Source organism: Alternaria dauci, chromosome 3 (assembly GCF_042100115.1).
Source record: "Alternaria dauci strain A2016 chromosome 3, whole genome shotgun sequence".
Classification (NCBI taxonomy): Eukaryota; Fungi; Ascomycota; class Dothideomycetes; order Pleosporales; family Pleosporaceae; genus Alternaria; species Alternaria dauci.
In genome coordinates, this window is record NC_091274.1 from 2,579,683 (window position 1) to 2,604,589 (window position 24,907).

The following is a 24,907-nucleotide window of genomic DNA, read 5'->3' on the forward strand; positions in this document are numbered from 1 at the left end:
GCCAGCGCTTGTTGGGGGAGTTGGGGAGTGGGAGGGGGAATGAGTTGGCCCTGTGGGCGTGGTGATGGTTGGATCCATAGTGTTTGTGATGGGATTGAAGTGTTGAAAGTATTCGAAATAGAGTGTTTGGAAATTGTGATGGTGATGTGTGTTGGAGGTTGTGAGTCAATGCTGTCCAGAGAGAGCTGGGGGTCAAGACGTTATATATGTGTGAAGCGCACTGCCGTAATTGAGGGTTGGTGACGCAGATTTATTGTACCCGTGAAAACAATGACTGGGTGAGCGCCTCGAGAATAATGGGATGACAATAGTGAGAAGACAATAGCACGACGATGGAGCGAGGTGAGAGCAGACTTCTTGGCACGCAGTGTCGTACAAAGTCTTGGTGTATATGCAGGGATCGATACGTGAGTGTTTGCGATAGCCGCAAATACGTCAACAACACAATGCGCCTAGGACTGTAAGTATCAGCCTGGAATTTATAGAATTCCAGCACGTTCTCATGCGCGTCATCCCCTCGCGACGCAAAGCCATCTACTCCCCGTGACCAACCACCTGCCTTCTCCCATGCACGCCTTCCCACTGCTCCCAAAGACTCTTCCAGACGTCTCTCTCACTCCTGCCCAAACCAGCGAACATGGCATCTAGCCCCTCCCTATGCAAGCTAGCTGTGCCCACGACTTCCCAGATGCCTGGCATCAACTTCTCCCTCACCCCCTGATCTAATCTTCCATTGAGCTGGTAGCGGCAGAAGGAAGCGAGAAGCGGGTAGAGGAAGTTGCTCGCTCTGTCACGAGCCGCTTTGATGGGGTCATTGAGGTCTTTGGACTTGCGCGACTGGTGATGTTGATGCGCCTTCGTGATGGAGGATTGAGGTGGGTTGCAGAGGGTAGACAAAAGACGCGTGAATTGCGCTGCATTCGTAGGTGTTAGGCGAACGGGCTGAGTAGCTGTGATGGTGCGTAGCCATGACGGTAGAGCGCCGCTGCGACTAGCGTTCGGAATGAAAAGGCAGAATAGTAGGCCTTGTAGAAGGGGCAGGAGGAGGTGAAAGCGTCCACCTAGGCGACCTCGATGTACAAGTAGGGTCAGACGACTTGTCTGGCAGAGCCTTGAAAAGATCTCAGGAGCGTATTGAGATGGTAGTGCAGGGCTGCTTCGTGATGTGAGTTTGACAAGCACGCTGTAAACGCATTCAATGCTGTGTTGTGATGCAAGCGAAGGCTTGTCATTCAAGATCGTGTCGATGCAGTTGAGCAGAGCGTTGAACGACTCAAAATCAGGGCTCTCGGCGAGCAAGACGCAGATCTTAGGCAACAGTGCGAGCTGCTTTTGTTTTATCTCTGCGTTGGACTCTAGCTGGTCGTCCATAGTATCGATGAGATCACTTAGGATACGGTACGAGGCGGCCAGGTTTGGCTGTTTTTGGTCTACAGTCAGTGTTGTGACAAGGTCCAGCTTCTCGTAAAAAGGAAGCGGCCCGAGTGTAGCTTTGAGTGTTCTGTACACAGCGCCCTGTACATGAACTGAGCTTCCTCTGAGTATGGTAAGCGACAGATAGACCAGCCACTTCACATCTTGGTAGAGCTCGTATTTGGCGACTAATGCGTATACTCGTGCGACGTAATCAACTGCTTCGTTCGGGATGCAGGCCTCTGGATCGATATACTGATCAAGATCGATAGCATCCTTGAGCCACGTACGGAGCCATGTCTGGACCCGGCTGAATTGTTTGACGTCTTTCAATGCGTCTACTGATAGCTCGTTGAAAGCGTCCAACGACCCCAGCAGCAAGGCCATATCTTCGCTTCCAAGGCAGTGCTTCAGAAGCTCGACGTAGCGCTCGATATGAAGCAAAGAATTTTGCTTTTGGACGATCGATGTCGCTCGGAGGATTGAGAGTCTTGCTAGCGAACATTTACTCGTGGCCTTAGCTATAGACAAAGACTTTCCGGCGTAGTTGATGAAGAATTCTTTGTTTTGCGCTTGAGACTGGTTCGGGATGATATGTTCAAGAGTTCTTTGCACAAGTTCTCGTAGTAATTGCAGTGCTGCGTCTGATTCGAGTTGTTGGTTGTGAAGCTGTTCTGCGATGTTGAAGATGACATCCGCGTCAGTGGAGACCTTGGCTTTTGCATTTGGAACTTGTTGGAGGTGTGCCATGATGCTTAACAAAATCATAGTACCGGTCTGCCCGAGGTCCAGAAGTTCGGCTGTGCGGTCCAGTATCGCCTGTCTTTGCTCACGAGACAAGGCAGCAGGATGAATATGAAGTATCGCTTCGCCAGCCACAGCGTGCATCCTCGTTCCAGCTTCTTGCCCAAGTGCTTCTAGAAGGGCTACGCAGTAGGCGTTTTGTATGACAGAGTTTCCCTCCTCGATGACCGATTGAGAGAGTGACCGGCAGACAAGATCACTAGTGACGCCGTCAAACTGTGGAAGCTTTGATAGTATGGCAGATAGCGATTGGCGGCACGCGTCGATCTCCACATGCTCAAGGAGGTTGACAGAGTAGGCACAGAAGATTTCGATCATTGTCTGCTGTCCTTTGGCGTCTAATTGACTGGAAGAGAAGCAGTCCATGACTCTGCCTAAGCCGCTGCGAATGACAATCTTGGAACCGGGTAGTGTCTGTAGGCGATCGCATGTGTTGAGCCAGAATAGCACTGCAGCTGCTCGTATGGTTGGATCTGAGCCTCGTCCCGCGTCGTTAGTCGTCGTCGACATGACTTCTATAGCTTGTTCCAGCAACGGGTAAAGCAGCTCCTGCTGCAACTGTGAAGAGGCGTGGAGTTCGATAGGCCACAGTTTCGCTAGTAACTGGCACAGTGTGAACCAGGACAGGTGGGACTGTGTGTATAGGCTGTAGTGACGCTCTTGAACCCATGAAGCGTAGGTTAGGAACAGAGCGTGAAGGTCGGCTCTTAATGCTGCAATGTTGTTTTCGGAGTTGATCGCCTGAAGGAAAACTGGGAGCAAGATGGCACTACTTGCGGCGTTCTTGTAAGCGGCGAGCTTCTTGACCTTGACGTTTTCCTTAGCAGCAGTCTCAATCGCCCCACCGAGCTGAGCCAGGCGCTCCCCATGCTGCTGAATAAGTGTGGTTATCTGCCCTTGGGTCAATGACGACTCGAACGATTGAGCCAGAGTATTCCACAAAGCACGATCTTCCCAAACGATATCCTGTCGCTCTTGGAGAGCCTTGCGCTTGCCGTGTCTAAAGCTCTTGACCAGTTGTTCGTCCCATCTTCGGACAAAGCCTAACAAGTTCCGGTTCCGTACAAAAGCCAGCATCAATGGATTGATGATTTGCTCCAAGATTGCAGATCTTCCTAGCTCCGCGTCATTTCCGTCATCGGAGAAGCCTGGGCCCTCTAATTCTGTAGCTGATATTTTCTCGAAGACGAACTCGGCAAGATCTGTTTGGTCTTGCGAGCCTCTCGCTCCAATTTTGGCTTCTATAGCAAATACCGATGAATCAAGCTCGATCAAGGACGCGATAAGGGACCAGTGCACCTGCTGATCCTGACGTTCGGGGTATTTCACCCCGCAATGGTACCAGAAGATGTTCTTGATAAGATCCGAAGAGAGGCTTACTTCATGCACCTGTAAAATACGAATAGCACCACTGAGTGCAGCGACAGCGGTTGGTCGTGTGATATACTCGGGTGGAGTGACCATCGAACATCCAGCGCACTCCGCAAGCGCAGAGAAGACGGCCTGTAACCAAGGCTTTTCCATGGCTCGGTTTTTGGGTGTTCGTGATGGAGAGGCGCGAATGGCCAAGTCTAGAATATGCGGGACTGTGTTGAAGAGTAACGCAAGTTCTGTAGGTAGTGCATCTCCACCATCTTCGATTTGCGCGGCCTGGAGAAGCTTTGCGCGGAGCGGCTCCAGGTTGCTTGCAAGAACCGTGGCATCCCGTGTCTTCTGTCCAGCACTTATCGAGTTTGTGCCGGTACTGGCAGAATGTGCGACGGTCTCGGCATCAGTGAAGAAAGCCGCCCTTGAAGGCGCAAGCAAATGTCTTGCCAGCAGCTTGTCGAGCGCTTCAATCGCGCGATTCAGGGCACGTTGAGAGAGTTGCGCCGTATTTCCGCTGCGCAGGGGCTTGAGATGTTCCAAGAGTAGCAAAGTCGGCACCAGGCACTCGGTGTTGAATTCTTCGGCAGAGGCTCCAGACTCGTCTTTAGTCTCCACAGCGCGCAAGTCCCACATCTCAAGCGCAAGCGACAGGTTGAGATACTCGTCCAGAGGAGTGTCGTCAGAAGCGGGAGCGCGAGCCGCGCACAACATTCGGACACCAGTAAGCCAGAACCTAAGGATGCGCGAAGCCTGTGCGCTTTCGGTTCTCAAGACCATCTTCATAAGCTCAGCCTGGGTGGTATCGTCGGGTCTATCGCTTCCGGCTAGATGCGCAATTGAATCGACTGCCGCCCCGACCACGCGGAAAAGATGGCCAAGATTGACAGGACTCAATGTCGCCAATGTCGAGGGCGATGCCTCAGCTGTGCCGCGTTTCCGTTTCTTCGACGGCTTGGCCCCTTCTCGGACAGTCGCACTTGACTCCGAGTCGTCCTTCATTTCGACATCTTCCGAAGTGGCTGCGGGTTGTAGGGTCGCGTCTGTGTCGAAGTTCTCCACGAGCGTTCTTTCCAGTATGCTGGGAAAGCTGGCGTCCCGTAGATGTGGTGCGCTTCGAGAGACAGGCAGGACGTGTATCATCCAGTCTAGAAGCTGCCATGCGCTGACGTTTGCCCGCGCCGCCCGCCCAGTGTCCGTCTCATCTTTCAGCTTGTCGAGAATCCAGCGCAGGACCCATTCCGCCCTTGCGCGCACAAGTCTCTGTATAATTTCTGATCGGGCCTCCTGGTCTTGTATCGCATTCCAGTCGTCAGGAAGGCCTATAATATGCGCCGCTTGGCGAATCTGCTCGTCGAGGTCGGAGAAGTCTTGGTTGATGGCTTGCAGTCGCGGCCGGGTCGACGCAGGGTCGTTCTGGGAAGCCTATAGTCATGTCAGCTTTTTCTCATACCCCAAACATTGACAATGCTTACTGGCTTGCTTGGCGCCATCCTGTCACCTCTTTCCCCGTGTGTGGATGCAGAGAGCGTGAGAAAGATGGGGCGGTGCTGGTATGCGGAAAAAGTTTGGGCACGGGCCACGCCATCCTGGTCGTTCCTGCCAAGGGCCGGCGACGTCAAAGTTCCGCTTGCAGCTCCGCCCAGAGACGCTCAACACCACGCTGAACCGCTGCCCCATCACCCGAAGCACACCGAGTGCGCCGTTGAACCCATCAATTGCCCTCGAACACCCACACACACACCATGGCCGACAAGACCCCCCAGCCCGTTGCCTCCATCACGCGCACCACACGTCCCATGAGCGAAGCTCTCCTCAACGAAAAGGTACGGCCCAGGACGTGATGATAAAAGCACACGGCACGCCATTTCACGGCTCGAGAGAGGGACCAGGATGCGTCAGAAGTGAATTGGGTGGTCAATGGCAGTCTTGGCCCGCCTCACGCGACTTGTGCCCACTTCAGTCGACTGCTGCCCACTTTCAAGCCGATTCAAACGGAGATAAGAGTACTGGACACTACCGGACAGCATCGCTAACATGTCTTCCTAGTGGGACCGCTGCCTGTCTTCTATGCTCATCCGCTCCGGTCTCGGCCTGTCATTCGGTGTCGTCTTCTCCGTACTCCTCTTCAAGCGTCGCGCATGGCCCGCATTCGTCGGTCTCGGATTCGGTGCCGGAAGGGCTTGGGAAGAGTGTGACAACGTGAGAACTCCTTCAACAGAGAAACATGCCCAAAACGACAAATGTTAACATGTGGACCAGTCATTCAAGCGCGCAGCATCACCCCCAAAAGACGGCCTTCGCGTTATCCGACCATAAGCCATCCACCCCACGCCAACGACGAGAGGGGGCAGAACTATTACATGTAATTCGAGCTTTGCATGCGGAATATGCATTGTACAGTAGGGCATGGTATAGATCATTCTGGCAATTGAGTGCTGTACATTCTTCACGACTCTTTAAACCTATGTTACAGTTGTTATGTTCACTCTAGCATGTGCTCTCTCTGTCCCCATATCCTTGCCCTCCAGCCATTGCCCCATGTTCCTTTATGCCTTTCAGTTTTGAGCACCACAGAATGCTGCAACTAATGTTGCTCACCTCTCCCACACCCACATCCTTTCCTCAGCCCTTGTAATCTTCAAACTCGTACCCCTCCGCCCCATCTTTGACGATGAACCTGTACGTGCTAAACACGATGGTCTCATACAAATCCCGCCCTGCAGCCCTTGCCTTCTTATGCCAAGGACCAAGACCGCCTTTGTACGCGTCTTCCCTGCTATGCCAGAAGCCTGTTCACGCTGTCAGTTTCAGTTCGCTAAACACAACCTCTCAAGGATGCATGTCCCAAGAAAAGATAGAGAGAAAGAGGGCAAAACCTACAAGTAGCCAAATTCCTCCTATCCTCATTCCCCTTCCCAAACCAGTACTTCAACAACCCCCCACTCTCACACGCCTCACGATGGCTCTCCTCATCAAGCCGGTACAACCACTCCTGGTCAATGCCCTCCTTGAGCTGCGAACGGAATACGACGACGTAGAATGCTGTTTCTTTCCACTCGTACTGTTCTTGCGCAGTGAGGGTGCGCAGAAGGGCTAGTACGTCGGAAAAGTTTAGGGCGAGCAGGTACGGCACCGTCGCGTAGGCGGGGGTAGCCGGTTTGAGCGCTGTTAGGGCTAGTGCGAGGAGACGGGAGGGTGTGGTTAGGTGGGGGGAGGAGAGGTCGAGGTAGTGGTTGGGGATATTGTAAGGGGAAGAAATTAGGAGTGTGGAGAATTTCTTGTGTTCTTGGTTTGGGTTCGAGTGGTTAGAAGTATGATCTGCATGTTGGTGTAGCTGTACGTTGCTGCGGAAGACGAGTTGGTCATGTGCTGCGGCTTCGAAACGCAGTTTGTCAAAGTCGGAGGTTATGCTTTCTGGGTCGAGTAGCTGAACGGAATGAGTATGTAATGACAAATCGGATTGTGGTAGTGTAGGTCGTAGTTTAGCGTCGTTGGTGGTAGAGCTCTCAGGTGGTGACAAGGGAGTTTTGACGGTGATGCCATGACCATGGGCTTGTATCATCGTGGTCGTGGTTTCGACGGCCATGAGTCAGATGAATATTGCAGATGTAATCAGAAGTCTTCTTTGTGTAGTTGTTCGGTAGCGAGGTGTCGCACTGGGTAAACTTGACAAAGTATTAGTCTTGGCTCTTGGAATGATTGTTCGCGAACACTTGGTATTACATGTTACTCACAGTATGTCTAATTGATAGGAGACTGTAACGGTAGGAGATCATTCAGGTATTAAATTCAGGCGTAGCGGGCACGCAATTTCCCAAGCTTGAAGTTGCGGTGACTGATTGATTACCTCTCGCTACAAGCACGTCGAATCACGCAATCTGGCGAATGCCGTGCTAGGCCCCTCATGGTCAACACTCGCAAAGAGCTGCATTTCATCAAGGAAAGTAGCAGTCGAAAGTTCACATGCGACGTGTATCATGGCTGATTGGCCCGAGGCCCGGTTGCGTCCGAAACGATGCATACCCCAGTCCTATCTGCAGTGAGCAGCGATCCTTACAACGAACGAAAAAGATGGAAAATAGCGAATGGGCATGAGACTCTGTTAGTTTCCTGATCCGCCTGACTTGAAGTTTGTCGCGGATTGCAAAATTCTAGAGATGGCTGGGATGTCATGCCTGCCTGCGTTGCAGCTTACTGCAATATTCTTCCCCTTAATGTAAATTCTCAACCTTTCGCATGTCTCGACGTCTTCTCTGAAGAAACCCCGAACAAATGAAAAGAGAAAAGGGTATCATGTAAAAGAAAAAGATTGCAGAGCAGCTAACACACCGAAGTGTGGCAGAGAGGAAGCTCAGTCCTGAATCTTCGTCTGGAAGAGCTTGAACATACGCTGAAAGCCGAATGGGTTGTCTTCTGATACAGGCACATCGACGCCATACTCCTCGATGCAAGCATCGAACGGCGTGTTCTGTAGGCGGTTATCTCCTGGCGGTAGAGGAAGATCAGTGCCTCGGTTTCTCAGCTCTGTTTTGAGTTCCATGAGGTTGCCCCATAGGATAAAGAGCTTCTCCTCGAGTTGCACAAGAGCATTGGACTTTTTTATGATGCTAAGAGCGTGTGAGCAGACAATTGAGACATTGCGAACCGGGCATTCTTACTCTTTAGCACTCATCCCTAGGAGGAACTTCGCTGCATCGTCGTTCACGACCACGCGCAATTGCTCTGGCTTTGCGTCGCGGGATAAACCTGCATCTTCGAGCAAGAGAACAAACCCCCATTCCCAAACTTCCCTTGTAGGATCGTCAGCAGCGCGCTTTCTTTTGGATGACATTTTCCAACTTGTATCGCTGTTGGAGTGGGCGAACAGCTTGAGCTCGGGGGGATAGACGTCTACTACACGGACACGAGATCGATGTTTGCAGTTGATGAAAGGAAGTGTATATCTGTTTTGCTTTTGTAGAGTCTGAACCTCGCGATAACGGTTATGTATGATCTCGGAGATGGTGGAAAGCTTTATCGCAGGATGGGCAGCGATGACTGAGGGCATTCAGTATATACGATGAAAGAGAAGAAGGCATCTTACCATGGGTATTGATACCGTCACGCTTCCTCTCCCAGTCTCGTTGTTTCTTCTCCAGTTCGTCTTGCTCGGCCTGTTTCTGAGCCCGCTGCCTGTCTCTTTTCGCCTGTCTTTTTTCCTTTGAAGTTTTGCCAGAAGTGTTGGTAGATTCGTTCTGTAGACTCTGGAACGCCGTCCTGTGCCCGCGTTTCTGCTCATACTCTTCTCGGCGTTTGCCAATCTCGTCCAGGTCGGCCCTGTTCGTCAGGTGACGTATGTCGACCTTTGATGGGTTTTGTCGGTCTTGATGTAACACGCCCTCGAGGAGACCCCTTGCGGACATCTTGACTCGCATATTTCTGATGAAGACATGGTCGCCGTTTCCAATGTTTTCCCGTGCCCAATTCGCGTTTTCTTCGTAGAGGGTGACATTTAGAGTGAGAAAGCCAAATGGCCCTTTCCAGTCCCTGTCTGTGATGAAGTGGTCCTTCTCTTGTTCTGGATCCACGTAGTGATACATTTGCTCATTCGGAGTGTAGTCAGTTACTTTCAGATCGACTTGGCCTCCCATCTGGAAGTAGTAAATGTTGACAACCTGGGCACGGACATCGTAGAACTTATCAACTTGCAAGTCCTTGATCAAGCTGGCTGGCCTTCTTCCCCTGGCTTTGGACGCATTAGTTGCCGCATGCTGCTGCACTTGTTTCGCTACGCCAGTGGATGCAGCTTTCATATGGATGACGGCCATCTGCTCTGGGATCGTAGGCGGAGGGCCTCCAGTCGAGGCGTGAGGCAGCTTCTGACTGCCGGCCTGGAAAGGCTGGCTCATGCCTGGGACGGGAATCCTGTTGCTAGGAAAGACGAGCATGTTGACCTGGAACATGTCTGAACCGACGGCCTCGATCCAAAGTCTAAACTCCTTGAGCTTGAATCCGCGGAGTATGATTACGTCGCCAACACCGGAGATGAGGGGGAAGTTGCTCTTATTACGTCTGAACAACCGGCAACGCATGCTTGACTGACCACCAACATCACCGGAAGTAAAGTCATCTTGGATGGTGAAGTCGAGGGCCAGGGAAGTGCCTCCAGTGGGCTTTGGCGGTTCATGACTGACGAGAACACCGATCAAGTTGATACTGTCAGTAGGCTGGGTGGCGTCTTTGATGGCTGTGAAGCCTTTGGGCAGCTCCAGCGGCATTGCGACTGGAGATGGCCGAAAGGGGTTAGCGCAGTTTTCCAGGCCAACAAAGAAGAGCGAGCAAGCGGCAGGGGGAGACAGGTGGCGTGGGCTAAGGCTTTGTCTGCAGCGTGCAGCCTCTGAGACAGGCGGGCAGGTGTGACAAACACATGCAGGGTGAGGGGAGGGGAGGGGTATATCTCTCTGCGACGGCGCGACGCGTCGTGATGGTGGTTGCTTTGGGTACAAGGCTCGAGCCAAGCTGCTAGCGCCGATACCCGCTTCGCCGCTTCCGCTTTCAAAATCACACCCCTCTGGTTGGAAAGTTTACTCCCCTTTCCAAAACAAACACGCCGCACCCAGTCTTGCCCCTTGCCGCCCACTGCACATCCAGAGAGCCGCAGAAATGGCCGACAAGTACATCCCCGAGCACCGTCGCACGACGTTCAAGGCAAAGAGCGCCTTCAAGCCAGACGAACTCCGCCGCCGCCGCGAAGAGCAACAGGTCGAGATCCGCCGGGCGAAGCGTGAGGAGAACCTCGCAAAGCGCCGCGGTATCTCTGGCCGTGACCAGCCGGGCGCCTCGCTCGGTGCAGCCCCCGACAGCGACGATGAGGGCGGCAACATTGAGAGCCAGGTACGTTTGTTGCTGCTGCCGTACCCCACTATTTCTGAACGCAGGCACACTGCCGCATGGACAGCGCGGGAGCGAGAGCGAGAGAGAACGAGAATGAGAGAGCACACGGCAGGCTAACACACCGGCGCAGCTCAACGAGGAACTCCCCCAGATGGTAAAGGGCGTCTTTTCGGAACAAATCGACGAGCAGATCCAGGCGACAACCAAGTTCAGGAAGCTGCTGTCCAAGGAGCGCAACCCCCCCATCGAGCGCGTTATCGAGACTGGCGTCGTGAGCCGCTTCGTCGAGTTCCTGCGCTCCCCGCACACGCTGGTGCAGTTCGAGGCCGCCTGGGCCCTCACCAACATCGCGTCGGGCTCGGCGCAGCAGACACAGGTCGTCATCGAGGCGGGCGCCGTGCCCATCTTCGTCGAGCTGCTCAGCAGCCACGAGCCAGACGTGCGGGAGCAGGCCGTCTGGGCCCTGGGCAACATCGCCGGTGACAGCCCCGCATGCCGCGACTTTGTCCTGCAGGCCGGTGCTCTCCGCCCGCTGCTGGCCCTCCTGGGCGACAGCCGCAAGCTCAGCATGCTGCGCAATGCCACCTGGACCCTGAGCAACTTCTGCCGCGGCAAGACCCCCCAGCCCGACTGGCAGACTGTGAGTTCTCCTCTGCGTGCCCCACTTGGGTCCAACTACTAACTGTCCAGCAGATCCAGCCTGCCCTGCCCGTCCTCGCCAAGCTCGTATACTCGCTCGACGACGAAGTCCTCATCGACGCCTGCTGGGCCATCTCGTACCTCTCCGATGGCTCCAACGACAAGATCCAGGCCGTCATCGAGGCTGGCATCCCCCGCCGTCTCGTAGAGCTGCTCATGCACGCGTCCACGTCCGTCCAGACCCCCGCCCTGCGCTCCGTCGGTAACATTGTTACTGGCGACGACGTCCAGACCCAGGTCATCATCAACTGCGGCTCGCTCCCCGCGCTGCTCTCCCTCTTGAGCTCCACCAAGGACGGAATCCGCAAGGAGGCTTGCTGGACCATCTCCAACATCACCGCCGGCAACTCGACCCAGATCCAGGCTGTCATCGATGCTAACATCATCCCTCCTCTGATCCACCTCCTCCAGAACGGCGACTTCAAGACGCGCAAGGAGGCCTGCTGGGCCATCTCCAATGCCACTAGTGGCGGTCTGCAGAAGCCTGCCCAGATCCGCTACCTCGTCCAGAGCGGCTGCATCAAGCCTCTCTGCGATCTCCTCGCCTGCCCTGACAACAAGATCATCCAGGTTGCCCTCGACGGTCTTGAGAACATCCTCAAGGTCGGCGAGATGGACAAGGAGGCCAGCGAGGGCGGTGCTGGTGGCGAGCCCATCAACCGCTACGCTCTCTTCATCGAGGAGGTTGGCGGCATGGAGAAGATCCACGAGTGCCAGAACAACGCCAACGAGGAGATTTACATGAAGGCCTACAACATCATCGAGAAGTACTTCTCCGACGAGGAGGGTGAGGCTGAGAACATGGGCGAGGCCGGACCCCAGGTCAACCAGGAGGGTCACTTTGGTTTCGGCGCCGCTGGCCAGCAGCAACAACAAAACTTCAACTTTGCCAACGGAGGTGACTCCATGGACATGTAAACGGGTAGCGAATCCGTGACGAGTCTAAAGTTGAATGTTGCATTGCTTGCATTGCAGCCTTTCTACCGCGCTAGCTAGCCAGCCACGAGAGCACGACTAGTAGTGTTTGCAGTACCCTGGACCAAGTCGGAGATCATACACGATATGATACATGATCCACGGAAGCGCCATGATTGCGAGGACCTCTGTGTTTCCTTGGCAATCCCCCCATCCTTTCCAGCCATCACTTCGCCATGATTTCAATGAAGCCTTAAAGATACACCGTCTTGTACCCCTCCCATGTTCAACAACCGCATCATATCCCCGGCGTTGCGTGTTTGCCTAGCTGTCTGAAGATCGCAATGGTTTGGACTGGGCGGTCTGCTCTGGATGGAGCTCTACACATTGGGTGGAAGAGCGACATGTGCTCGCAGTTCAGCCGCGCCAGACAGATAGCTGAATATGACGCCGAGCAATCGGTCTACAACATAGTCTATTGCCATGATGATGATGAAGATGAAGAAGAAGAAGATGCATGTGATTGTGAACGAGCACCACCACCATTGCCGTGCTTGAATCTAGAAGTAATCATCACTCCAAATGCCGCCAGCAAATCAACATCACCACATAACTAATCAAAGCAAAGTCCAACTCAGGTAACATCGCAATTAGATTGTCACGAGACAAGCGCCAACCCAAGAAGTCGTCAACTAAATGGAGCTAGCTGGCAAGGTAGACGTGCGTCATCTGCGGAACCCTGAACACCCCGCCGGCATGTCTCCGCGAACCACGCGTGGGGTTAGTTATTTTTACGCTCGGTTCGCGATAGCATGTCGCGTGTCATTCATAATGGCCTCTGTCTATCTGTCTGCGCGTATCGGCCGTGATTCTGCACAACTTGCACAACCCAATGATGTCTCAAGCAATGCCCTGGACCGATGGCGCAATCATCGCGAACACACCGCCGCCCCGACCTCGCAGCCAACTCACCAGCATCCTCACAACTCCTGACAGTAATACCACCATCCCTACTTCTACATGATAGCGTTATACTGAGCGCTCAACATTCAACAATAACCACCCAACATGTGTAGATTCATGGCAAGTAGGGCGCCGTACACACGCCAAACTCCAGCTAACAACCAAAGGTCTACAAAGGCAAGGATGAGATACTCCTCTCAGAGCTCATTCTCAACCCCTCCCACTCCATCCTCACACAGTCCTTTGACTCGCGCCTCCGCCTAGTACGTCTCTCCCCACGAAGCCACATCTCCCCTACTAACACACGCACCACCAGGACAGGCGCCGCCCGCACAACGGCGACGGCTTCGGCATCGGCTACTACACGTCGCCCTCACTGGGCCCCACGCCCTGCGTCTTCACCTCCACGATCCCCGCCTGGAACTGCATAAACCTGTCGCGCATCGCGTCCAAGACGACATCGTCGCTCATCTTCGCCCACGTGCGCGCCACAACCGAAGGCAACCTCAGCGACAGCAACTGCCACCCCTTCTCCTACAAGTCACTCATGTTCATGCACAACGGCGGCATCGGCTGCTGGAAACAGATCAAGCGCCGGCTGGCGATGAGCGTGGGCGAGAAGTGGTTTAATGTTGTGGGCGGTTCAACGGATAGTGAGTGGGCGTTTGCTACGTTTTTGGATTGTTTGGATAGAGCGGGGATTAGCCCGGATAAGGAGGTGGAAGCTGGTGTGGGGTTTGGACATACGGTGTTGAGGAAGGCGATACTGAAGACGATTGAGCGGCTCAATGGGTTTATTAAAGATGTGGTAGGCGAACAAGGGGGTGGTGTTGGAGAGGAGGATAGTAGGAGTTTGCTCAACTTTGCGGTCACGGATGGGGTTAGTGTTGTGTGCTCTCGGTATGTGAGTAGTAGGACGGATGAGGCTGCGAGCTTGTTCTTTAGCAGCGGGACGAGTTGGCGGGAACTCAATGGTCAGTCTGTGGGCTCGGATGCAGGCGCGAGTTCGGTGGATGAGGAGGAGAGCCAGAGGGACTACGTTATGGAACGGAGAGATAAAGGGAGTGACATTGTGCTGGTGGCTAGTGAGCCGTTGACGTTTGAACGTGGTATGTTGTTGCCTTTTGTACCTTCTTTTTTTCCTCTCGACTGAAACTAATAATGACAGACAACTGGGTCACGGTTCCAACCAACAGTACGCTTACTATCTCTAAGCAAACGGTCATGATTCATCCTATCGTCGACGAGTTTTATAGTCCCAATCCGGCGCATGAGAGGAGCGCAAACTTTGCTCAGGCCAAGGGGCAGACTGTTACAGGGAGCGATAAAAGGGTGTTGGGCGGCGTGGGAGAGGTGGACTAGAGCATGGTTGTAGTTACCTAGTACCGATGAATGCTTGTTGATGTCGATACTAGTGTTCCATCCGAGAATGGGAAGTGACCCGGTTTCACAGGTTAATGCATACCATGTCTCTCTCATTGGTACAATGTGTATGTCTCAGTCAGCCTAGCGAATAACAACATCTTGATGAGTTGCAAGGTGCTTTTCCTGCCTGAATCTATATTCCTACTTGGCGTGCCGTCCTAGGTTACACTTTCAGTATTGGCCAGTAAAAGCCGTGTGTATCCTCCTAGCTCGCAAGAGAGGAAGTCTGAATATATCTCTTATCCGTACATGTCACAGCACTGATCAGCTGTGACGATGTAGATTGCGACATCTGACAAAGGAGAAGGGTAGTTGTCGTAACACCACATAGGAGGCCAGAAGTCTTGGTAAGACGCCTAAATTCACTCGTATGCTTTAAGGAGCAATGCGAGTATTTGTGTTATAGCCATGAAAACTACCTGAAGGTTGTAATCTAGTCTCGACAGGTTATGGTATCATACATCGTACTCGAGCTTCAACAGCAGACATAGCCAGTTAGCTTGCCAGCTAAATGGCGCACTTCAGCCCATTACTCTTTTCGAGTCATGTTTGGTTACTGCCGACACTGTGCACTAGTACGACACTGTCGCTGGGCAAAGACCTTCTCCACGCCTGTGCTTTCTCTCTCTCTGCTTTGACTCGCTCTGGTCCGCCGTCCTTGTCACTCTCTGCTTTCAAGATAGCTGGATGTTTCCTCCTGCGGGTCTCATATGCTACCTCTGCCCTGTAGGGGTTTATCTCCTCTGGGTTTTCTTCGCTCATGAGGCCACCGTACTCCTTCACAATCGTTTGAGAGAACTCCCTCCAACTCTTGTTTAGAATCTTGAATCCATCGTCCTTTTCCTTCTTTGAAAGACAACTGTACTGGATACTCCATGTTGCAAGCTGCTTCCAACTATAGAGAGATATGGTAGGCGCACCTACCATGACCTGGTAGAACTCGTGCGACATGGAATTGCTACGTTCTTGTTAGCTAACGATATCAACATGGAATGGTTGCATACTTGAAAAGAGAGGGGTTGTCTGAATTAACTGTGCATGGTACGCCTGCAGCCAGCAACTCCGGGAACGGGTGTTCCTTGACGTTTCTGCAAAGATGTAGCAGCTCATTCGAGATAGGACAGAGCTCAACACAGATACCCGGCATCTCTTCGGATTTGTACCTGAACTCGTCAATAAGATGTGGGTGTTTCATGAGTGCAAATCCGTGGCCGATGCGCTTCGACTTCAATGCTACTGCATCGTACAAGTTGGAGTTCGTGGGGTCGTCAGAGCCACCGGTATCCAGTAATGTTTCACCCGCGTGGAACATGAAGGGGATTTCGATCTCGAGTTCATCGCATGTGTTTTTGAAAGCGTTGAGCTCTTTCTTGTAGAATCCAATGTGGTTGGGTCGGTCTTCGGCGCCTACGAGATCGAAACCTAAATATGTGAGAACATGCTATACGTGTTGTGTTCAATGATGCTTACCGCAAATCAGATCTGGATACTGCAGCTTAAGCTCGATGCACTGCTTCATCTCCTCCTTCATCATGAAACTAGGTATTGACCGTGGCGTACAATATATGATCTTGAGTCCGAATGGGAACTTGTCAAGTCGACCTTCCCTAGCAAGGCTTTTCTTTTTAGCTTCCACTCCATCTATGATGAGCTGCATTTGGGCAGCGTTCCCAATTTTGTCCTTGCCATTGTCGTCTGGAATAAACTTGTCCAGAAGCATCGGTCGAAGCTCGGCGTACATAACGTTCTCCTCAATCATACGGTCAATGGCATCGCCTATATACTCTTTGTAGACACTCTGATAGTTTAGCAGACCTTTGAAAGCCCTCGTAGCTTGATTGAAACGGGCCCATACTCTATGAAGACATTAGTAAGCGTAACCATAGTGTCGAGCACCACATACCCATTCACAGTCTGCGTAGGCCCATAGGCTTCGTCTTGGCTGAGCACCATCTTTGACCTTAGCCAGTTCTCAGCGGGGCTTAGAAGCCAACCCTTTCGCTCTCCGCAATGACGTGTCCGAGGTTGCTGAGGCGGCCGTCCTCCTGCTTGGAAAGTCTCAGGCTCTTCTTCTTTGTATTCGCCCGGAAACTTTCTTTCAAACTCCTTCCGAAACTTCGACCATGGCATCCAGACAGTTTTCAAGTAGTTCTCATCCTTGATTTGCGCTGGTCTCTCTAATCTAGGATATGATTCCGAGAAGATGTCAACACCAGGGTTGACGGTCTCGGGGTCAACAACATTGAAAACCATCTCCGTCTCACCAAGATCCTTCTTCGCTAAAATTGGTATTGTACTGCGAATGTACATGTTCTTCACCTTGCGAGCGCGCACAAGGAGTATTTCAGGATGTAATTCGGCATTAAAGTGAAGATGTAAAAGAGCGCCCTTGGGAACGATTTTGGCGATTTGATACAGCTTGCTCTGGTGGTCTATGCGATCCTTGTTGGTGAGATATTGACCACCCATATCGCGATCATCTTCTAGGGGAAGTGCTTCTGAAGCCAGGTTGCCGAAGGTGACGTTGCGCTCATACTCACGAACCGCTCTGATAATGGCTGCGGCTCTTGCCTCCGTCTTCTCGTCTTTTGACCTGGTTCCACTTCCGTTAGGCCTTGCAGATCGATCCCACGCATGCTTATCCTCATCTTGGAGGAATCCGCGTCTCCTCTCATCGTACACGTCGGTCAGTGTCTTGCTATCCACTTCGGTATCGAAGAAGGTTCTCGCCTTGATTTTCCTCTGATCCAGTTCCTCCATGGTCAAGGTTTTCTCAAAGGACGTTTCGGTCACTTTCGGTTCTTCCGAATGAATTGGTATTTTCCTAGTAGGTAGTGGGCTCAGTGCCCTTTTTCTCTTCTTCGGTGAGTCAGCTGTTGTCATGACTGGCCTGATTGGGTCTCCTGAAGATCCGTGTCGATCACGTACAAAACTACACCTAACAGTCAACACCAACTCACAAAACAGACATGAGTCTTCACTCGGAGACTCACAATGTGGGTATGACAATACCACACTTGGCCAATAACCCCGAACGGGTTCTATGGGGTTCACTCGAAATTTTGGATTCGTCGTCAGCGGGCATGCCGATGATGATTGTATGAAAACGGCTGTCACCGACTGCTCACGCCCGTCAAATGAGGCTGCAGGTACAGTAATATGATAGAAGCACGAGTTTTCGGTCACCGTTCCTGGCTGACCGGTTTGGGCTGTGTGCAATTCTGAATCTTCAAGACGGTTCCCTGATCCCGTCAAACGAGGTTGCTCCAAGGCACACCCTGTGACCAGGCGGTACTCTAGCCTGGCGATGTAGATGGTGTACCAAATTCAAGGACTACTGTCCCGCTTGTCGGCCTAAGTGACAGAACCGGCTGTATTAGTTTTATTACTCATGAATAGTTTTTGATGTAATTTGTCCACTGCGCCTCATGCCCCGCGGATAAGGAAAAGCGCGAGGCTAGGAAACAACTTGATGCCTGGAGACATGGGCACGGCAGAGTAGACGCAGAGTTGCGGTGGGCTGGGATGGGAGGTTGAAGTAGAAAGAAGAAGGTCAACCGCCGCTGTACTGAAGGAACGACGAGTTCTGCGCTTGCGCTTGTGTTGGGGAGGAAGGGACGATGCCTACAACAATGGCGTGCCAGAGGACGCGCGAGAGAGAAGGAAGGAGCGACCACATACATCAGCGCACGATTCCTTGCGTACGATTCTTCCTTCTCTTAACAGCTCGAGTGGATGCGACACCACTTCTGATGCCTTTTCAATGCAAACCTCGTCGTTCGGTACCGCTGTCGCTATCGCATCCGTGTCACGGGTATGGCAGCCTGGTGCGTGCGTCTGTTCTGGTGTTGCGAACAGCAGGCGAATATGGCGATCACAGGTGAGTTCAAGCTCAACACGCAAGCGGGGCGCAGCGATCCAAACTATCGCAATGCCGTCGCGACAAGCGGAGCATTTACTAGGAAGAAGTTGGAAAGTCGAAGCTGGGCAGAACTACCCGTCGCTCACGAGATTGAGGCTATGCTAAAGCCTCTATGCATTCTGCCATGCGCCAGACACCCTGGAGCCTAGCCACTGGTCCTGTCAGCCATGTTTGCCCCTCACTTATCCAGCCTGGGGCATCCAATAGCTGCACAAGCTCCAAATCAAGGGGGCTGTGAGTGTGCACAAACTCCCGTGTCTTCGATAGAGGCCCTGGGCCTCTGACCGGAGTGGTAACAAGACGTGCCACACGCAGATCCGGTGGGCAATGCAGGCGCTTCTGGCCCCCAATCTTGACGCGCGACTTTTACTGCTCCCCTTTGAGCTTCGTCACCATCATACATGCCTTTCTCGCCTCAGTTCCGCATCGGTCGTATATACTGAGTACGCTTACGGCACATTCCTACCGCATTATAGCGCGTCGATCTGGACCTATGCATCGTTTCCGCAGCCTTCAGCCTTCCATTCGCGTTGAGCTGTGAAGATAATTCGAGCGCTTATCGATATGTATTGGCTTCCCTCAGACGAGAACGGCAAGATATCGCTCAATGAATTACAACTCGACATTGTTGGTTTCCTGGCCATCTTGGGTGAGGGTTCAGTGCTCGCCAACGCTCAGGTCTCGACTCTCTCAAGATGGATATTCCTACCACGGCTGATCCCGGCACCTCAAGCGCTGATGAGGCCGACCAGGCCGAGTCAATTGGAGCCATTCTCAGGATGGGTGACGGGCATCGTCAGCGGCAATCACAGGGACAACATTAATCATATCGGAAATATCGTCTGGTAAGTGCATTTCTACACATTGATGCTGGTGGTAGTTTTCTTGGAAATTACCCCAACACGTCTACCAGACTCCGCAACATACACTACACGTCACACGTACCGTTCCACAAATGCGAAAGTACCGCACAATACTGACCGGGGATCTACTAGTGATGCCAACAACCTCGCTCCTTTCTCGGTCCGCGTCGTCAGGATAGAACGCAAAGACAACCTACGACCACTCAAAGCCAAGACCTTCGGTCCCCTCACCGTCGTGATCCTTATCGGTTTCGCCCTCTCCGCCCTTCTTCTCGCGCTGTCGATATGGCAAGATGATGGCATGTCCGTTGTAGCCACGGTACTCCTGTCGCTCCTCTCCAGCCTCATCGGTCTGGGCAACAAATGGGTGCTACAGCTTCCCAAACGCAAGGTCAGGTCTGGAATAGTACCTCGTGGCGATGTCGTTATAAGGTACCCCAAAGGTAGTTTTCTCATCGTCCGCTGCGAGGAAGACGTTGCCCGTGAATTATATTTCGCACCAGAGAGCATCGACTACCTCCTTACCCACGGCCCAGCTTACCGAATCCTTAGTCTGGTGGGCACGATGATGCTCATGGGCGGCGTCATATGCCTGGCCAACGCTCAAATTCAGGTCCAAATTGCATGGGCGGGTTCCTACATGCTACTCGGCGCCTCATATTGGATAGTCGCTGCCTTGCCCAGCAAAATGCATTGGGATACGTCTTGCTACAAGGTCGTCAACGAATGCCTCTCCGATTCAAACATGGACAAGAAAGGATTTCCTTCTGAGAATGAGACGTTCACACAAGCCCTTTGGAGGGTAGTGTGTGTCACCAAAGAAATTGATTGGGTGCGAATGAGCAACACATGCCCGGATACCGAGGCTTGGCAAGACTGGCTGAGGGAGGCAAGGGCATGTAGTGAAGACGTCCGGTTGGTTGAGGACAAGGAACTTTCGAGAGGCGAAAGAATGTGGGAGATACCAGAGTGGGATGCACAAGGGTCTCTGGGCAGGCTCCTTGCTGAGCAAGCGAAAAGAGAGAAGAAACTGCTAACCGAGAGGGTAGAATCGGTTTGACAACGTTCATTCGATTTCATGGACATTCCTTTAGGTTCTTTTGCATAGCGACGGGGAAACACCTTACGGATCATTATTATACGACTTACGAATCACGACTCCGAATGACACATTCATCGCGAATTGGTTGCTTCGAGCATTCATCACCGACTTGCGCATTCTGTTCATTTCAACGCCATGTACTGCAAGCTTCCAGCAAGTTTCTTGTACCAAGAATTACCCATACGTATCGCATCTCCAGCGCTTTGAGCATTCTTGTATCTATAGCATCAATCGTACTAGGCTGAGCAATATGCAGCCTAGTCCTTGGCAAGATGAGTCCATTTCAGTGATGGTATCAAGCGACTACAAAGCTCGCAGTATACTCTTCATTAGCGCGCCTTATCATGTTGAGTTTATGCCATTGATGCACACATATCAATAGGAAGTGATAAACACTTGCCAAGGGTATATTCTTAGATCTTCCATTGACCTAAGCTTTTGTGTCGTCATTTATGATAGAGCCATATCCGCGTCAACATGATGAACATTCACAGGTCGAGACGGCTGAGCCTCCTTTGCTCAAGGCAATTCTCGACCGTTTTGTTCAGCTCTCATGGAGGCTCTAATCCCTTGATACCGTACTCAGCACTGGTCCTTCAAGGCTCTAGGCTATGCCATGACTAGCATCTTCCACTCTACGATGCGTCGACCGGCGTCAGAGTCATCTGCTCGGCATCCTGCACAATCTTCATCTCTGCATATCTGCTGCTACAGCTCAGGTGGCGCTCTTCCACCGCTGTTCGTATTCGACCTTTCTCCTCACAACGCTCCTCAGCCACTGCTCCAGATTCTCCCCTTCAACCTGTGCATCGATGTCCATGGCCTCGCCTTCGGCCTCTAGCCTGATGCCACCCTCCTCTTGATCGTCCTCTTCCCCGCAGCACGCATCCTCGGCCATTTGACATGCCTCATTCCACTCTTCGTAGCTGAATTTTCCTTCGCTCTCTCCCAGCAACATTTTCCTATCGCCCGAGAAGGCGAAGACGTGCACTGCTCGTATGGGCTTTGCGCGTAAGAGTTCGTTGGCGGTCGGCGAGAGGAGGGGTGGGAAGGAGTTTGTAGATGGCGAGGCGGGTTGTGCGATCATGACGGAAGTGAGAACTGTGCGGAGGGGTATCGATGCGGAGAGGAGGGCGAGAAGCGCGGTGTGGAGAAGATGTGGGAGGAGAGTTAGAGACTGTGATTGTTAGCGATCAGCGGTGCGATATGACGACGTAACTACTGAACGTACGGTGTTTACACCTGCTGTGCTATCCTCTTCTGGTAAACTCCTAACTTGCAGTGTGATTTGTACAAGTGTGCGTGGTATCGATCTCGTCAAGATGATGCTGCGCAGTGTATTGTGAACAAGAGTTTCCAGATGTCTTTCTCTTGGGCCTTGGGTTGTGTTAGTAGTCCAGTCGCGACGTCCCCTCTAGACATTGTACATACTCCCAACACCTATTGCTGGTCTGACATTGACCTCGATCGCAGCTTCCTCAGGCAGTTCGTCGCGTCGTTGTACCTCAATTGGGCCATTGGCGGCGCCAATGATTGAGTAACCATTATGGGTATAAGTCGCAGAGCCGTCAGCGCGGTTCAAGTGCGTAAGAGTGCCTGTAGGCGCGACCATGGTTGCGTGTCTCGTTTCGTATGCGCGTGTGGTGTATGCAGAGTCGGATTGCTGTGTATCTGAGTGTGTAGGGCGGTAGGAAATGTACGCAGCAAACAGATTAATGACTAAGCGAAGTGTCGAGAGAAAGTCAACACCACGTATGCGCAAGGACTTGGAGAAGACTGGAAGTCGTATGCGCTTCTACACCTCAGTGACGACCATGTCCAAAAGTTTTGGTGGGGATGCAGCACAGTCCGCACGGCGGCTCAAGCTTCAGACCTCGGTGCATCACCGCGGCCAGCTCAGCCATGCTTGCCGATGCGACAACAGAGCTCCACGCGTACTTTCACCGCCTTGGACATACAGCGCATCGTCTCCATCCACTATAACCTCGACTTCAAGATCAAAATTCGAAACATATATACATAGAACATCATGGCAGGCTCGTCGCGCAACGCATCGCCCATCAAGCGCCTCATGACTGAACTTCAAACACTACAACACGACCCCAACGATGCGCTTCTCGAACTCGGACCCTCGGATGACGATGTGATGCAGTGGAGAGCCGTCATGAAGGGTGTAGACGGGACGGCGTACGAAGGTACACACAAATCCGCAATATCCTTCACCCATACCACTTCAACTCTGCGCACTACCACATACAAATCCTCCTTCACTTGCTAATACCTCACAGACGGCTGCTGGCTCCTTTCCATCTCGATCCCCCCGCAGTACCCCCTCTCGCCGCCCACCATCCGCTTCGTGACGCCCATCTGCCACCCGAACGTCGACTTCAAAACCGGCGAGATCTGCCTTGATTTACTCAAGACGGCTTGGACGCCCGCGTACACCATCTCCAGTACGATGACGAGTATACACCAATTGCTCACTAGTGCGGAGCCGGACAGTCCGCTGAATGTGGATGTCGCGCAATTGTTTAGGACAGGCGACGAGGTTGGAGCGAGGAGCTTGATCAGGTGGTATACTATTAGCGAGAGGTATGATTGGAAGAACAAGAGATCTGCATATTGATATGTTTGGGGTGGGAGTTGCCATGGCGCAGTCGGGCACGATTGACGTACACAGTGGATTTGTTTTGGCGTTTGGTTTGGATTGAGATACCTATTTTGGAGAAGACGCGAACGCTTCATGTACTCGCAATGGATTATGCTACCAACACATCAAATCTGGATCGCATAGTCTCGTTCTATCCACCGCATGCGCTCCGAGCTGCCAGAGCCTACAGTTGGTGGAAATACCGTGCTGACCACTCCCCCGTAGCCGCGCCCATCATGATGTCCTTCCCAACGCAGTCTGACATATGCACCCCACGGGCTTCGTTCCGCCTTCAGCTCTCCATGGCACCTCCGCGATTACACATCCCCATTGATCGACCTCGCGACATGTAGCGAGAGGCAATCGTAGGCGAGAAAGATCGGCCGTCTCCCTTCCTATCCGAGCGCGGTACATGCAAGCGCTGCAGATCGTCCGCTAACTTGACGTCTACATTCGACGTGCTGCTGACTGTGTTGGATGTAGTACGTACTCTTCATGCACTTTATACATGTACAATTGAGCTTGTTGCAGGCAAGGGAGGGGCCTCCGAATTGCTTTTGGCGCTTTCGTGCATGAGCGGGTGGCTTGATAATGCAGCTGGCAGGGAGGGAGGCTTGAGAGATTGTTGTCTGGTGCTCGGAATAGATACTGTTTGGGTACCGTGAGAGCATCGAGAGAGCTAGGGAAAAAGCATGGACATGGTTGCATCGACGACATAGACACATGACACGGATTGCAAGCAGCGGGAGCTAACTGATACCATGGCGACGCCGTGCCGCGCGCTTGAGATATCAAGTGGAACCAGTTATGACCCATGCTTGAGAAGAGAGATGCATATCTTGATTGATCCATGCACAAGGTTGCGACAAACACTCAGATATTATTCGTGGCGGGTAATCGTCATACATGAGTACAAGTCTAACCTAGGCACAGTAGAACACATAGTCCGTCCCTTAGACTCCTTGTATCGATCGCAGCATGACAAATACCCCAAACGAGAAAACCAAGCAACAAGAAACATCCGGATCAACACATACCGGCTATGGCGCAAGTTCCCATAGCTCAAAAATCCACAAGAGGCGTCGTAGTCTATTCACTCGCCTACGGGGCCCCACATTTCACTCCACTATCCTCAGCTAGTAAGCGCGGAACTGTACTACGCAAGCCACAACTCTCGAGACTCGAATTATCCGCTTCAGTTGCTACGCATGGAGCCTCAGGCTCCACATCTGCTGAGGTCATGCGAGCACGATCGAGCGATGGTGGCTTGTATCAGCAGCGTCGTTGCTGTCGGTATGGGCATGCTATGTTTGTGCGAGAGTCCTTCCGTACTGCCTTTCCGATATGTTCCTAGCTTCTTTGATCATGCGGTGAAGACGTGGCATCAAGGGTCTCAGCCTGCGGTCACGGTCCATTGGGTGCGGCGCCAGCCTTTGTTGGAAACGGTGACTGCGCCTTCGAGAAGAGACTCGTGGTCTGGTGTGCTGGGTGTTGAGACGCGACGGGTGTATGAGATGGTTTCTAGCTCCTCGGGTACATTGTCCGAGACTGGCTCCGTTTTGATAGCGGGCGATTGTTCCTTGGCCTGAGACAACTCTTCACTTCTGACTGTTGGTAATGGAACCGGGAAATAGGGTGCATCATATGGTCCTGGTAGTGTTTGCGGTGGCGATATCCAAGGGTAAATTGGCGAGAGTGTTGGTCGAAGTGTCTCTTGTTGAAGCGACTGGAGATACTGGTTTGGTGCCTGGTCCAGTGGTGGTAGACGGATATAGCTATCATGCCGCTCCACCAACATCGGCTTCTTTCCCACTCCATCGCCGGGGCTCTCCATCTTTTCATTTGATTTATTTGACCCCTCCTCTTGATACGAATCTTTTCTTTGGTGGAAAGGCAGCTTCTTCTCTTGC

At 52.5% G+C, this 24,907-nt stretch overlaps 11 protein-coding genes across 11 annotated transcripts; 5 read left to right on the forward strand and 6 right to left on the reverse strand.

Moving 5' to 3' along the window:
• Window positions 1-534: 534 nt before the first annotated feature.
• Window positions 535-5,075, reverse strand: ACET3X_004496 (uncharacterized protein; the record flags this gene model as incomplete). Its single annotated transcript, XM_069450707.1, has 2 exons — window positions 535-5,007; window positions 5,058-5,075. The coding sequence occupies 2 exons, from the start codon at window positions 5,073-5,075 to the stop codon at window positions 535-537; spliced, it is 4,491 nt and encodes a 1,496-aa protein (XP_069308474.1).
• Window positions 5,076-5,327: 252 nt separating this feature from the next.
• On the forward strand, window positions 5,328-5,901 carry ACET3X_004497 (uncharacterized protein; the record flags this gene model as incomplete). Its single annotated transcript, XM_069450708.1, has 3 exons — window positions 5,328-5,408; window positions 5,632-5,784; window positions 5,845-5,901. The coding sequence occupies 3 exons, from the start codon at window positions 5,328-5,330 to the stop codon at window positions 5,899-5,901; spliced, it is 291 nt and encodes a 96-aa protein (XP_069308475.1).
• A 306-nt stretch (window positions 5,902-6,207) lies between these two features.
• On the reverse strand, window positions 6,208-7,171 carry ACET3X_004498 (uncharacterized protein; the record flags this gene model as incomplete). The annotated part of the gene is made up of 2 exons (XM_069450709.1): window positions 6,208-6,374; window positions 6,466-7,171. 2 exons carry the CDS (start codon window positions 7,169-7,171, stop codon window positions 6,208-6,210), a joined length of 873 nt encoding a protein of 290 aa, XP_069308476.1.
• Window positions 7,172-7,936: 765 nt separating this feature from the next.
• On the reverse strand, window positions 7,937-9,842 carry ACET3X_004499 (uncharacterized protein; the record flags this gene model as incomplete). The annotated part of the gene is made up of 3 exons (XM_069450710.1): window positions 7,937-8,192; window positions 8,244-8,622; window positions 8,669-9,842. 3 exons carry the CDS (start codon window positions 9,840-9,842, stop codon window positions 7,937-7,939), a joined length of 1,809 nt encoding a protein of 602 aa, XP_069308477.1.
• A 385-nt stretch (window positions 9,843-10,227) lies between these two features.
• ACET3X_004500 (uncharacterized protein) lies at window positions 10,228-12,075 on the forward strand (the record flags this gene model as incomplete). The annotated part of the gene is made up of 3 exons (XM_069450712.1): window positions 10,228-10,458; window positions 10,589-11,098; window positions 11,152-12,075. 3 exons carry the CDS (start codon window positions 10,228-10,230, stop codon window positions 12,073-12,075), a joined length of 1,665 nt encoding a protein of 554 aa, XP_069308478.1.
• Window positions 12,076-13,140: 1,065 nt separating this feature from the next.
• ACET3X_004501 (uncharacterized protein) lies at window positions 13,141-14,397 on the forward strand (the record flags this gene model as incomplete). The annotated part of the gene is made up of 4 exons (XM_069450713.1): window positions 13,141-13,155; window positions 13,203-13,298; window positions 13,352-14,144; window positions 14,204-14,397. 4 exons carry the CDS (start codon window positions 13,141-13,143, stop codon window positions 14,395-14,397), a joined length of 1,098 nt encoding a protein of 365 aa, XP_069308479.1.
• A 606-nt stretch (window positions 14,398-15,003) lies between these two features.
• On the reverse strand, window positions 15,004-17,220 carry ACET3X_004502 (uncharacterized protein; the record flags this gene model as incomplete). The annotated part of the gene is made up of 4 exons (XM_069450714.1): window positions 15,004-15,418; window positions 15,465-15,882; window positions 15,931-16,316; window positions 16,364-17,220. 4 exons carry the CDS (start codon window positions 17,218-17,220, stop codon window positions 15,004-15,006), a joined length of 2,076 nt encoding a protein of 691 aa, XP_069308480.1.
• Window positions 17,221-17,787: 567 nt separating this feature from the next.
• On the reverse strand, window positions 17,788-18,500 carry ACET3X_004503 (uncharacterized protein; the record flags this gene model as incomplete). Its single annotated transcript, XM_069450715.1, has 3 exons — window positions 17,788-17,814; window positions 18,142-18,418; window positions 18,469-18,500. 3 exons carry the CDS (start codon window positions 18,498-18,500, stop codon window positions 17,788-17,790), a joined length of 336 nt encoding a protein of 111 aa, XP_069308481.1.
• Window positions 18,501-18,946: 446 nt separating this feature from the next.
• On the forward strand, window positions 18,947-20,305 carry ACET3X_004504 (uncharacterized protein; the record flags this gene model as incomplete). Its single annotated transcript, XM_069450716.1, has 2 exons — window positions 18,947-19,227; window positions 19,378-20,305. 2 exons carry the CDS (start codon window positions 18,947-18,949, stop codon window positions 20,303-20,305), a joined length of 1,209 nt encoding a protein of 402 aa, XP_069308482.1.
• A 757-nt stretch (window positions 20,306-21,062) lies between these two features.
• Window positions 21,063-21,959, reverse strand: ACET3X_004505 (uncharacterized protein; the record flags this gene model as incomplete). The annotated part of the gene is made up of 3 exons (XM_069450717.1): window positions 21,063-21,524; window positions 21,579-21,724; window positions 21,779-21,959. The coding sequence occupies 3 exons, from the start codon at window positions 21,957-21,959 to the stop codon at window positions 21,063-21,065; spliced, it is 789 nt and encodes a 262-aa protein (XP_069308483.1).
• Window positions 21,960-22,376: 417 nt separating this feature from the next.
• Window positions 22,377-22,973, forward strand: ACET3X_004506 (uncharacterized protein; the record flags this gene model as incomplete). The annotated part of the gene is made up of 2 exons (XM_069450718.1): window positions 22,377-22,542; window positions 22,636-22,973. 2 exons carry the CDS (start codon window positions 22,377-22,379, stop codon window positions 22,971-22,973), a joined length of 504 nt encoding a protein of 167 aa, XP_069308484.1.
• Window positions 22,974-24,907: the final 1,934 nt, after the last annotated feature.